Below are 12,999 nucleotides of genomic sequence, written 5' to 3' on the forward strand. Positions count from 1 at the left end.
TACAGATGGATGGTATGCACCCCTTACATGCCCCATAAAGGAGCATATACTGTATTTCTACAGTATATTTGGAATCTGCTGCTGTAGACTTGATTATACTTTTGGTGCTCATCAGCTGGATGCTTTAATGTGCCAAAAAGATAGTTGTCTATGTTGATGCTTTAAAATGTAAGCTTTAAATGAATAAAAACAATATGAATGCTTTAATCAGTTTATTAATCATGGCAGAATAGCAGATCAACGATACACCCAATCAAATCAAACAAAAGTAACTATAACTATATACTATAACTAAGTATAGAAACATGTTCAAAATCCTTACACACATGATGGAGCAGTGCATGTAAATCTAACTCAATATTTCAGGAGCCATATTATATTTTATGTGGAAGCGAGACAAAAAAACGCCAACTGATATAATGTTGAGCAGAATAGTAAGATTATATAGTTAATTTCAATGTATAGCTGCTATAGCATGTGGAGATAACATAATAACCCTTCACCAAATCAAAGCCCCTGTGTAAGAACACATTCTAAATAGCAGTGAAAGAAAAATAGACAACCCATGTAATTATTAACTAACCCAAATTCAAATCATGATTTCTTTCTAATAGGGTGTCTTTTGAATCTACTGAATGTCAATAACATATTTAAAGGCAAAGAAGTTAAACTTATCAAGATTCTTTTTGTTATAGGATAAATGCTTAATGGATTGCTGAAATATATGCTTTGCGATTTAAAAGCTTAAACGAAACAAAAAGTGAAGTAGCTATAGAATGTGGAAGGTCAGTGTGGGCATCATCCAGAGAGGCCTCTCTTCATTTTAACAACCATTTTCCACAGAGCAATGCTGTTCTTCATCTCCAGGTCCAGCTCCAGAGACTCAACACTCTTCTTCACATTCTCATCAATCTCCCCAGAATCCACAAAGGCATCAAATGTCTCTTCCAAGCTGAAATTGAAAGAGGACATGTTGTACTGAAACTGAACCGAATGGTATAGGTGTGCGGAGAATGAACTGATCGAATTATACAGACCTCCAGTCAGGAGAGACATCCTTCAGATGGATGTTCATGATGACATAGTGCAGTTCTGTAATGAAGAGGTCCTCTCTGGTGAGGTTTGCCAGTTTTGGGGTGACTTCCTTCCTCTGGTCCTCAGAAAACGCCTCATGAAAACCTGACTCTATCATGAAGAATGGATTCTGAGACAAACAGACAAAAATAATGGATTGGTTAATGGTTATTGATCGGTTCATTCATTTCTACAAATTCAATTGTGTGTGAGAGGCATGAGAGGCATGTACTGTACCTGATTCATCTCAATCAACAGGGAGGACTGCCTCAGGGAGAGCACCTCCCATAGGGACTGGATGTGCTTCACCCTGCTGGTTCTCAGCACCTGCAAACACCAGGGACAAACCTCTTCAGATAGATGCAAGCCATAATAATTGTAATATTGTTGTATTGTAATTGCACTGTATTGTAATAAGCATCAGAATTATTATTATTATTATGTAAACATAGTAGCATATGCCCTTAGTGTACACATAGGCAGATGTACCGGTAAGCTGAGGGTGTGTGTTCTATCCTCCAGCTTCAGATCTTTCTTCAGGTAGGTCACCAGGTACTCCTCAGGAGGAGGGAATGATAGCTGCATAAACCCAATGGCAATTTTCAGTGTAGAGAGGGCAGCTGAGATCTCATTCAGGAACCTGAAGTCATTCAAGATGCTGTTCCGCTCATTGGTGTTTAAAGGCTCCTGAGGTAGGATCAAACAAATTAGTAAAAAGTAAAAATGTAAAAAACATATATATATTTTTAGAAAAGGAACATTTGTCCATACCAGGCGTTCTTTCACCGTGCTGAAGAAAGCGCGAAGGGTTGTTCCAGTGTTGTACTCGAATGACGGAATTGTCTGGAAAATAAGGCAAAATCATTTTAAGTTCAAATACCTGTAGTTACCTATTGATAGAGCATTGTGAACTGCTCTGGAAAACATACCATAACATTGATGATTGGTTTCTCTGTAAAGAAGCGGTCGATTATCTGTCTCTCCAGGGTCTTAAAGTTGTAGTTGGTGCTCTCTGTTCCATCCTCACACACCACATGGTCAATGTTGGACATCGCAATTGTCAAGAAGTCTTGTTCAGGGGTGCAGTCAATCACATGGGAATGCTTGACTTCACTAGTTTTGATGAACCTTATTTAAAAAGACATTCGACAAAACAGTTAAAGACCAGTAGGGAGCTATGCTGTCCTAATACCAGTAAAAGTGGTAGATTTTATATCTTGTTAGATATAGCATCGGAACTGCTAACACCAGTAGAATTACACTTTAGTGATATTAGTGCAGAATACTGATTGAGTTGAACTTCCAGACATGTGATACTCATCAAAGTTTAATGTATCCTAGAAGTAGTTCATACATAGAGACCAATCAAAGCAGTATGTTTCTTTATTAGTACTTCATATTCTTAGCAACAAGATAAAATGTATAGAAATTGAGAGAAGTAATACAATTAATTAAAGAGGACATAGAATGGATGAATTGAGTATTGCACTGTGTTCTCTGATGTTAAAATAGTATATATTCAACTTTGATTAAAAAAAATAAACTCAATTGCAATTTTACAAGACTAATTAAAACCATATATTTAGGCTGGGTATTGAAATGGTCCGTTTGACTAAATGGCGCCCTCTTTTGGCAACCCCAATTGAACTTCAATGGCTTTGCGAGGTCTGACATCACAAGCAAGCAGTTTTGCTGAATCGCCCATTTTTAGTGTCTATTTCTAAGTTCAAGATTTTCATATGAAGGAGGGCACAACCATGCCTCATGTTCATGATAGCTCTTTGTTTATGCACAACCTCTCATAATTCATGAAAACCAAGAAAAAAAGGATTTCCATTCTATGTCACCTTTAAAGTAAATAGATGCGATCTGAGCTTTGTTTTGTGCCAGTCAGCACATTAATCTGGACTGACTCAGATCTAGAAATTATACAGAAATTTACATAAAACACAGTCTACAGTATATCATACCTGTTTTCTTTTGGGTTGGCACAGTTTATACAGTCATTCTGCATTCTGACAAGGTAGTCTGTCACTATGTAAATTGCAGATTTTTGTCTGGGTAGAAGGTCCAGGATCATCAAGTCTTCCGCTTTCTTGTCCATCATATCTTTGGACATTTTGGGGTCTGTAATAATTACAAAAATAAATGTAGAGGTTTGGATTCCTAAGTAGGTTTTACTTAAAAAGTGAGGCAACATATCTAGTCATCTACTAGCCCTGAAGTGCAAAACACAACACAAATAAGACAACACAACACAAATAAGACAACACAACACAAAGAGAGAAATCACGGCCCCAAAGTGCACAACACAACACAAAAAGAGACAACACAACACAAAAAAGAGAAAAAACGGCCTCGAAGTGCACAACACAACGGCAAATCACACAACACAACACAAAAAGAGACAAAACAACACAAAAAGAGAAAACACGGCCCCGAAGTGCACAACACAACGGCAAATCACACAACACAACACAAAAAGAGACAACACAACACAAAAAGAGAAAACACAACGGCAAATCACACAACACAACACAAAAAGAGACAACACAACACAAATAAGACAACACAACACAATTAGAGAAACCTCGACCCCGAAGTGCACAACACAACGGCAAATCACACAACACAACACAAAAAGAGACAACACAACACAAAAAGAGAAAACACAACGGCAAATCACACAACACAACACAAAAAGAGACAACACAACACAAATAAGACAACACAACACAATTAGAGAAACCTCGACCCCGAAGTGCACAACACAACGGCAAATCACACAACACAACACAAAAAGAGACAACACAACACAATTAAGAGACAACACAACGGAATACCTTCGGGCCACATGAATCGTCGCTGGGACACGTACGTAGGCCTACAGCCCGCAGAAAATAGCATGCTGGGTCTTCACATGTCCATAAGAACCCACAGTAATGGAATATCCACGTTGTGTTTTATTCATAATATGTTTGGTGTATAATCCAACTCATACAAAAGCAACAAGTTCGAAACAAATCATCAGAAATCAGGAAGTAAAACAGCTTGTAACTCTGTCACCGTTCTAGATACCGTCATATACCATATATGGTAATTTTTGTGAGATCCCCCTAGTTACCGTGGTAGCTACCACACATCAGAGCGATGGCTTTGCCCCACATGTCTTTCTGCGACGAGATATTCAAAACCGGAGGAGATTGGGCAAGAGAGCTGTCAATCAGGCTCCCCAAAAATCTCCAGAATGTTAGCTTTCATTTGACACCAATATTATGCCTCTACTCAAAGGGGTTCTTGTGTAGGCTAAGAGTTTTATTGTCAGTAGCCTATGCACCATTAAATCTTCGAATTATTTCAGCCTGCATGTCTCTTTAAATCTTTTAATGAATGTTACGAGGACTTTACTAGGGTTTATAAAGTAAAGTCGCATATCACTGAAATCGTCTACCCCTTGGCTTCAACATTATCCGGTTTTCAATGATGAGGCATGTGGCTGACTAGTGCTGTCGTCATTCAAAGCTGGGGAGCCTGATTGACAGCTCTCTTGCCCAATCTCCTCCGGTTTTGAATATCTCGTCGCAGAAAGACATGTGGGGCAAAGCCATCGCTCTGATGTGTGGTAGCTACCACGGTAACTAGGGGGATCTCACAAAAATTACCATATATGGTATATGACGGTATCTAGAACGGTGACAGAGTTACAAGCTGTTTTACTTCCTGATTTCTGATGATTTGTTTCGAACTTGTTGCTTTTGTATGAGTTGGATTATACACCATATTATGAATAAAACACAACGTGGATATTCCATTACTGTGGGTTCTTATGGACATGTGAAGACCCAGCATGCTATTTTCTGCGGGCTGTAGGCCTACGTACGTGTCCCAGCGACGATTCATGTGGCCCGAAGGTATTCCGTTGTGTTGTCTCTTAATTGTGTTGTGTTGTCTCTTTTTGTGTTGTGTTGTGTGATTTGCCGTTGTGTTGTGCACTTCGGGGTCGAGGTTTCTCTAATTGTGTTGTGTTGTCTTATTTGTGTTGTGTTGTCTCTTTTTGTGTTGTGTTGTGTGATTTGCCGTTGTGTTTTCTCTTTTTGTGTTGTGTTGTCTCTTTTTGTGTTGTGTTGTCTCTTTTTGTGTTGTGTTGTGTGATTTGCCGTTGTGTTGTGCACTTCGAGGCCGTTTTTTCTCTTCTTTGTGTTGTGTTGTCTCTTTTTGTGTTGTGTTGTGCACTTTGGGGCCGTGATTTCTCTCTTTGTGTTGTGTTGTCTTATTTGTGTTGGGTTGTCTTATTTGTGTTGTGTTTTGCACTTCAGGGCCACCGTAATCTACTGATACTGCACTGAATACTAGTATAAAATCGGATAAATTGTTAGCCATTTCCCTTTGCAATTTAAATCCTTTGTATAATGTCATAGATAAGCCAGTGTTATCTTACATTCAATTGTTGTCAAATGGCCCCATATTTTCTTCACAATATCCACATGTTCATTGAAAACTTGGACCTCATCATCTGTAAGAAATTAATGACATGGTTAAGAGTATGTCTTGATGTATGCTACAGTATATGTCTTTTACAGTCCAAAACACTTATACATGCATAATGCACATGGTTGGCAGCACATACATGAAACAGTCAAACAGTTTATCAATTTCTGATGGGACAAGATACATTCCATAAGTGGAGATATCCTTGCACTACTCATTTTGATTAATTTAGAACTAGGGCTGGGCAAGTTACCACGTTATAATCATGTTAACTCATCAATCAATGAACGCAGATAGTTATTTTATCGCACATTAACGTCGTTTTTATTATTTCTTTTATACTGTAAGTGTCTGTTGCTCACAGGCTGGTAAAAGTATGTTGCCGACTGCTGCCGCACTTACAGGAACCGGGAAAGGAAAACAACATTGGCAGATAATGGTATAAAATCAATTCATTATTGATTTTTGCGTATAATAATGTGATTAATCATGATTTATCAGGGAAATAATGTGAATTCATAATGTTAATCGTTGCCCAGCCCTATAGAACTAGAGGTAAGTGACTTTAAAATGCCACAACAGTTATCAAGTAAGAAAATAGGGTAAATGGAGTATGCTGAATGTACAAAATAACATGGAGCTGTGAGTATCCTTTACCATCCCCGTTCTCACTCAAACCTTAATGCTTAATCATGTTTGTGAAATTGTTTGAATACTTTATCACAATATACAGTACATGTGGTTATTTTAGACATCAAAAATGCTCTGACCTTGAATATTCTCTACAATGAAGGTCCTGATTGACACATTCTCGTAGCATTGCAGATCCACATTGCGAAAGTGATGCATCAGTTTGTGCTGCAGGCTGAGGACTTGAGGCAGATATCTGATGTACCGTATGTGGATAGACTGTCAAAACACATGGCATCATGATTTATCTTGCTGTCCCACAGCCTTGTAGAATAGAGGTCACACCTTCTATTATTACAATTACATTATGTGTATTGATAAGACACTACTACAGAGAAAAACATACATTTTTCAGGAGCTCTGTGAGCACTGGCAGGTTTTTCCACTCGTCTTTCTGCTCGATGAGGTGTTTGAGCAGCTGAATTGTCATCCTCTGCTCAAATCTCCACATTAGGGGCAGGTTACACACGCCTGTGATGGGAAGATCCGTCAACTCAGGCACTGGGCTGTAGACTATCTGGGCTAGTTTGTTCATCCCTCCCTTTCTGAGAATGTTGTTGTGCATACTGGAGAAATGGTCCTCAAAGTCCTTCAGAAAGACAGAATAGCAGTTTCATCAGCAATGAAGATACATGAGGGCTTGTCCAACTACTATAACTGTTTTAGAATGAATTTCAAATTCAGAATCAGAATTATTATCAGACTAGTGCTCTAATGGCCAAGTATGTTAACACACACAATGATTTCATATTGTGCAATTGGTGACTTTAATATTACGGAAAGAAATATGTACACCATCTTACCACAAATAAGGTCTGTAGTTTTTGATGGATTGATGTTTCCCAATCCATTCTCTTCTCTTCAGTTTCAGTGGTTGCGATTCTGTTGTCTGCATCTACAAATTGTTAGACATACCAATGAAATCGATTTGCAATCAGTGCAAAAATTAGGTTATGCTTGTAGATGTAGGAAGTTCTGAAAGTTGCTGTGAGTGACAGCAATTGAAACGTGAACTGAAGTGTGAGCCTGTAGCACTGTTTCTTGTGACAAAAGTTGAGAAAAGTTAAAAGTTAAACACCAATGCATATGTCAGCCAATCACATGGTAGGCAGTCAATCAAGTGTTGGGCAAGACATAACGCAACGTGCAATGTGCACTGCAAAACATGTAATTGGTCCCTGATAAAAATGACAACTCTGGACTAAAACAAATGTTATCTAAATGTTGATGCATACGATTGTTGAAGTGATGCATGAATGCATGAATGTGCGCCATAATCATATATGACTTAATAGGCCCAATACACGGCATGGGTTTGCCAAGGCTTGTTTCTTCCATTTTGGAGTAGAATCCCTCTTTTGAAGAGGTAATTCAAATTCAAGTCTACCTCTTTGAACTAAAATGGGAATAAATGACAGTTAATAGTATCACCCAAAGAGTTTTTCAATTAAATTAACGATATTCAGCATCCACATCAAACACATTCTTAATAGCTTCAGTCAATGAACATGCACAGAGCCTTTCCCTTTCTTACCTATTTCTATTAATAGATGATACAGGAATAGCTCATTAAAACATTAACCACTGGAAATGAGTCATCACTAATTTATGGCATATTTACAAAGTTGGTAGCTGATTTGTCAAAACTTGATTATCTATTTAATTCATTGCTACTGTGCATTTGTATTATTATTATTCCTATTACTCCTGAGTTTTCTTTGGGATTAATGAAGTACCTGAAAAATAGCTATCTTAAAGGAGTCGTATGTAAAAAATGTATTTCAATTAATCATAAAATGGCCCTGACATGTCACTAGACATTAAGCAATCATGCTCATTTCAAATACTTACATCACTGACAACAGTAGTCTTGCCAGGATATTGTCATTTAAAAGTGAAGTTGCAGCCCTCAACTGATGTTGATGTTGTCATGTTGAGTTTTGGTCTGATGCACCGCCCTACAACTATCTACTAATCATGAGGTCAGTAGTGTTTCGGCATCCGGGTTGCCAGCTCTGCTAGTTACAGTATCACAACTGCAGCTACAAACGTGTCAGATAAAAATGTCTAACGTTATGAAACCTAAAAGACCTCGTTATGAATCCGAAACACATCCGAAATAAAACAAGGATTTATATAGGAGATTGAGATAGCTGAAAACAGAGAAGAATTTGAAGACGGATGTCAATGTTATTAATTTGCTGCTGGACAGGTAAGATTCATCTATGTTTGGCTAACTTACTTGTACTTAATGTAAATGGACATTTAGAATATTCATGACAGTCGAACAAACAACAGTTATGCATGTTCGTGCAAAGTAACGTTGCGTTAGGTTAGAGCATATGGAGGAGGTCGGTCATCGATTTGAAAAGGTAGGCTAAGGAATTGTTTGAGAGAAAAAAAACGGCGAGTAGTCATTGCTAACGTTAGCAATGCATTATCAAAGTCCTTTTCTCTGTCATTATGCTGAGACGCTGAGGAGAACAACATTAGCACTTGCCATTGGAAACTGTAGCAGCCTGCTGGATCCTGCAGCCTAGATGGCAACCGCAACTCAGAGGGTAGGGGGAGGGAATACACCGTTCTACAGTATTTTGAACGTAATTGCAGTACTAGTTTTGGCCAAAATCCTACATACGGATACTTTAAAGGTAACATACAACAAGTTGACAAAGTCTTTGTTATGGAGAGTGGCTGTCACTAACTAGACTGATTTTGCTATACTTTTACTACACTTAGGTTAACTTTAAAGTTCTGTTTCACCTGCAAGGTTGTCATGTTGCTCTTCTTCTTCCTCCTCCTCCACTTCAAATTCCACCTCCTCTTCTTCCTCGTCTGAGTCCACATAAATTTGCACCTCCTCTTCTTCCTCGTCTGAGTCCACATAAATTTGCACCTCCTCTTCTTCCTCGTCTGAGTCCACATACAATTGCACCTCCTCTTCTTCCTCGTCCAACTCCACTTCAAATCTATCCATCTCTTCTTCTTCCTCCTCCTCTTCCACTTCAACTTCTTCCACCTCTGTTTCTTCCCCTTCTTGCTCCACCTCTTCTTCTTTCTCACCTTTTTGTTCATCCTCTTCTTCCTCTACATCACCTGTTGAAAGACTTATCACTACAACTAATGTGTTGTACAAGCAATGACAATGATTTCTGTTCAAGTTCTGTTCAACTATTTTTATGTTATGTATTGTTGCCACTTTATTTATCCAGATATGTTACGTGCACACTAACAGTCTGAAATATCAGTGTACCTGTTTTACTCTCCATGATGTGTTTCAGGAATAAGTGGACAGCAGTTTCTGCATCCTCAATACTTTTTCCTAGAGAACTGGCAAGTAAGTCGATGTCTTTCTGGAGGTGGCAGCACAGGTGTGCTCTTACATTGGTTGATTCAAACTGTATGATGTTTTGAATTTCCTACAAAGAGAGAGAAAACAGGAAAGACAATCAACACTGCTGACACAACTGAACTGTAGCGTAGCATGTTATTGACACATAACATAAATAGGACAAATGTAAGCATCATAGCCCATTGTTCTTTTGTTCTGACAAAAAATACATATAATTTTCCTGCTGTAAATTTCACCGAAAGAGTCTTACAAACAAAAGATTACAAGAGACCTTTGTTTATTGGAGTCTTGGATATTATTATATGTTTTAGGCTATGGTACATTTCAGTTTTGGACATTTGGAATGTTGATGCGCTGTGGCACAAAAAAAGGTTGAAAAACACAGGCATAGTAAAAAGTTGTTTTTTTCCTTGTAATGTTGTATAGTCTAAATGATTGAAAAATAATATCTTTAATCATCAAAAATACCTCAGAATGGTCCACTGAGCCCCAAATCAACGCTGAATGAATGAGGGCTCTGACCAGAAGAAGGTGAGCCCCAAAAAGATTGCGCTCTCCTTCCTGATCTTTCCGATTCTCAGGGTCACCGAGGTTATGGCCTCTTCCACTACCCTCTCCATTCCTTGGGCCAAACAATAATACTGGTAAATAATTTTCACATAACCTTTTTAACACTTGACATCTACAGTGTACATGTACAGTATATCTATAATGTAGAATATTTTGAAAGAGTTGCAACCACAAACATACAAAAATGTAAGATATGAAATGATAGAAAATAAAACTAAATCTAGCATACCAAAATAAAAAAGAATCATCTCTATATTTTATTGTAATGACACTGGCAATAAAAACACTTACTCAGTCTTTTGAAAACCCTCAACTGGTTTGTGCCTCTCACCACCAACATCTTGGCCGCAGCTAATGCATTTTTCTATTACATAGGGTCTCCCACACTATAAACAATCAACCAGAGATTAACCAAATGCCATAAAACTTGCACATACTGTATAGAGAATAAGAACTGATCTGATTTTGTAGCAAACTTACATCACCAATTACAACAGGCTCACCACACTGACAGCCTGTTGAGATACATCTCTGTTAATATTTGTCATAGAACAGATATTTTGCCTAATGTTTTGCACAAATATTACAGTAAAGACCAACAGACTATACACTTACTCCAAACCGTATTCTTGTCATTCTCATTTGTGGGCTTAACCCAATTCATTATCTCATATACTGAACTTGGCATTGTGGGCAAATAGAAGTCCTACAAAAAAAGAAGGGAAAAAAACACACACGGCCATTACTCCTCTGGTCTAAATTTCAGCAATCAGGTAGTTTTTTTTTTTTATTGATGCATCAATATTGTTTTGAGATGTTTTAAGAGTAGATATATTGAGTTGTACATCCATAAATATGTACAAAAGCCAAAATAATGTTATATTGACTTTGATGAATTAAGAACTGATCTACAAAATTATTAGAGGTGATCAAAATGACTCATATTAAAGCATTATGTTTGTGATTTGAGGCTATGTCTGGCAGTAGTATAATGTCAGGAGTAGCAACCTTGGCATTTTTAGGCCTGAAGCACAGAGTCCGCAGGAGTGCAATCTCAGGGGCTTGAGACTGGTGTACCACTACAGCTGTGTGGAGCACAATCTGAGACAGACCGGGGCTCAGCTCTGCTAGAGCGCCTTCAGTCACTCTCTCACAGATTCTGACAAGGCGCCCCCATCTCACATCTGTGTCGGGCTCCACCTTCATCTTTTCAATCTAGAACACACACACACACACACACACACACACACACACACACACACACACACACACACACACACACACACACACACACACACACACACACACACACACACACAATCCCAATGTCATAAACTGTATATATATATTATGTCTTTCAGTCGTGACTTATTTGTTAGGCAGGATATATTGGTTAACTTGATGACCCATAACGCCCTTTGCGGTCAACAACTAACAATGACACTCTGACCATGTCATAGTGAAGACGTACTGTACAGTAAAAGATGAGGATCAAGGGTTCATTCACTGTAAACCACTGGCGAAGACAAGTAGGTAGCTAGCTTGCTAGCCTTATAGCCAGCCACATTAGCACCACTGTGTGGTCTTTTAACATAATCAACAAAAATTGATGTTTTTTTCTCTGTGGTGTTCTAATTTGGTGCTATGGAAGAAAAATGGTGATTGAATCGATCAAACTTACCAGTGAATCTTCACTGCCTAATAGCATCCTGTTTTGTGTCGCCTGTTTGACAGCTGCCAATGCCATGCACACAGGGAAGCATTCTGAGTTCCTATCACCCTGTACCAAACCAAACAGACATATCAGAGATTGTTAGAGTACATGATGAGAAAAAAAAAACTGTAAAAGAAAATAAAACAAGGTCACTTGTATTCAAATTCATATTCGGGGTACCCGTAACTTATTACTTATATATACCAACTATTAGCCGAACTTTATACTGTACATTGATTTTGCAAAATTTCTCCAGCTATGAGGGGCAGTTAATATGGTATTAATATTGGTGTGGTTTTTTTTTTTTACTTACATAAAACACTATCCTGCGGTTTACACACAATGCGGCTAATACATAGGAAATTACTGTAATACTTGTCCTTGTCCTTATGACTTGTGTAATTACATGGCAGTCTCATGTTAATGGAAAATCCCATGACAATGCTTGGAATTTTAATGGGAGGGATTAACAACTTACATGAAATGGTTATAACATTCAAAGCAGACATTTTCTAAAAGCATGATAATTACTAGTAATTGTCATTAAGTCTATAAAATGTATTACTAAAATTATTTGACGGAAAGGAAGTCTAAATCCTCGACAACACAAGTGCAAAATACCACAATACAGTACCTCTGCAATATGCTGTGATGGATCAATTGTGCCAAGCATTATGCGTTCATACAGGTCCCCATACATGAAGAATGGATCTATCTGCTCAGCTGATGTGTCCTAGAGACAAATACAAATGTTATCTGATGCAATAGAACATAGGTCACCTCTAACTTAGTTTAGTCATAGATCTTATGGGACATATGAACTATTAGTGGAACTATTTATTAATTTATGTTTATTATGAAAGGCATTCTATGAATCATGAAGAGTGGTGATATCTCCCCTCGGGCCTTTTGCATAATCACTCAGATTATTCCACTTACTGTATTTACCCAACGCAAACATTTCATTCAAAGCAAGAAAACTGCAATTTCATAACACATTCATCAAATTTTAGTGAGAAGGAGCAAATAAAGAAAAGAGTAGGTGAATGTTCAATTTCAGACACCGTGCACCCCATACTTACTTACAAGTTATTGAGTGCATATAGCCTCT

General features: G+C 37.9%; 1 protein-coding gene across 3 annotated transcripts in view; it reads right to left on the reverse strand.

Annotated features, from left to right (window-relative positions):
* Positions 1 to 197: 197 nt before the first annotated feature.
* LOC134099536 (E3 ubiquitin-protein ligase rnf213-alpha-like) overlaps positions 198 to 12,999 on the reverse strand; it is a 104,214-nt gene continuing 91,412 nt past the window's right edge. For 2 of the 3 annotated variants that reach the window (XM_062552431.1, XM_062552430.1), the window contains exons 57-76: positions 12,523 to 12,621; positions 11,856 to 11,954; positions 11,183 to 11,389; positions 10,790 to 10,880; positions 10,655 to 10,689; positions 10,466 to 10,560; positions 10,073 to 10,226; positions 9,506 to 9,671; positions 9,016 to 9,366; positions 7,056 to 7,147; positions 6,599 to 6,841; positions 6,333 to 6,471; positions 5,513 to 5,587; positions 3,045 to 3,201; positions 2,004 to 2,202; positions 1,846 to 1,917; positions 1,564 to 1,761; positions 1,312 to 1,401; positions 1,038 to 1,204; positions 198 to 952 (exon numbers count right to left, since the gene is read on the reverse strand). In XM_062552431.1, the coding sequence (XP_062408415.1) occupies positions 799 to 952; positions 1,038 to 1,204; positions 1,312 to 1,401; positions 1,564 to 1,761; positions 1,846 to 1,917; positions 2,004 to 2,202; positions 3,045 to 3,201; positions 5,513 to 5,587; positions 6,333 to 6,471; positions 6,599 to 6,841; positions 7,056 to 7,147; positions 9,016 to 9,366; positions 9,506 to 9,671; positions 10,073 to 10,226; positions 10,466 to 10,560; positions 10,655 to 10,689; positions 10,790 to 10,880; positions 11,183 to 11,389; positions 11,856 to 11,954; positions 12,523 to 12,621 (2,883 nt within the window). In that variant the 3' untranslated portion in view covers positions 198 to 798. The remainder of the gene's footprint in view (positions 953 to 1,037; positions 1,205 to 1,311; positions 1,402 to 1,563; positions 1,762 to 1,845; positions 1,918 to 2,003; positions 2,203 to 3,044; positions 3,202 to 5,512; positions 5,588 to 6,332; positions 6,472 to 6,598; positions 6,842 to 7,055; positions 7,148 to 9,015; positions 9,367 to 9,505; positions 9,672 to 10,072; positions 10,227 to 10,465; positions 10,561 to 10,654; positions 10,690 to 10,789; positions 10,881 to 11,182; positions 11,390 to 11,855; positions 11,955 to 12,522; positions 12,622 to 12,999) is intronic. The other variant, XM_062552432.1, reaches the window with a different exon arrangement.

This window comes from Sardina pilchardus, chromosome 13, assembly GCF_963854185.1.
Source record: "Sardina pilchardus chromosome 13, fSarPil1.1, whole genome shotgun sequence".
NCBI lineage: Eukaryota > Metazoa > Chordata > Actinopteri > Clupeiformes > Clupeidae > Sardina > Sardina pilchardus.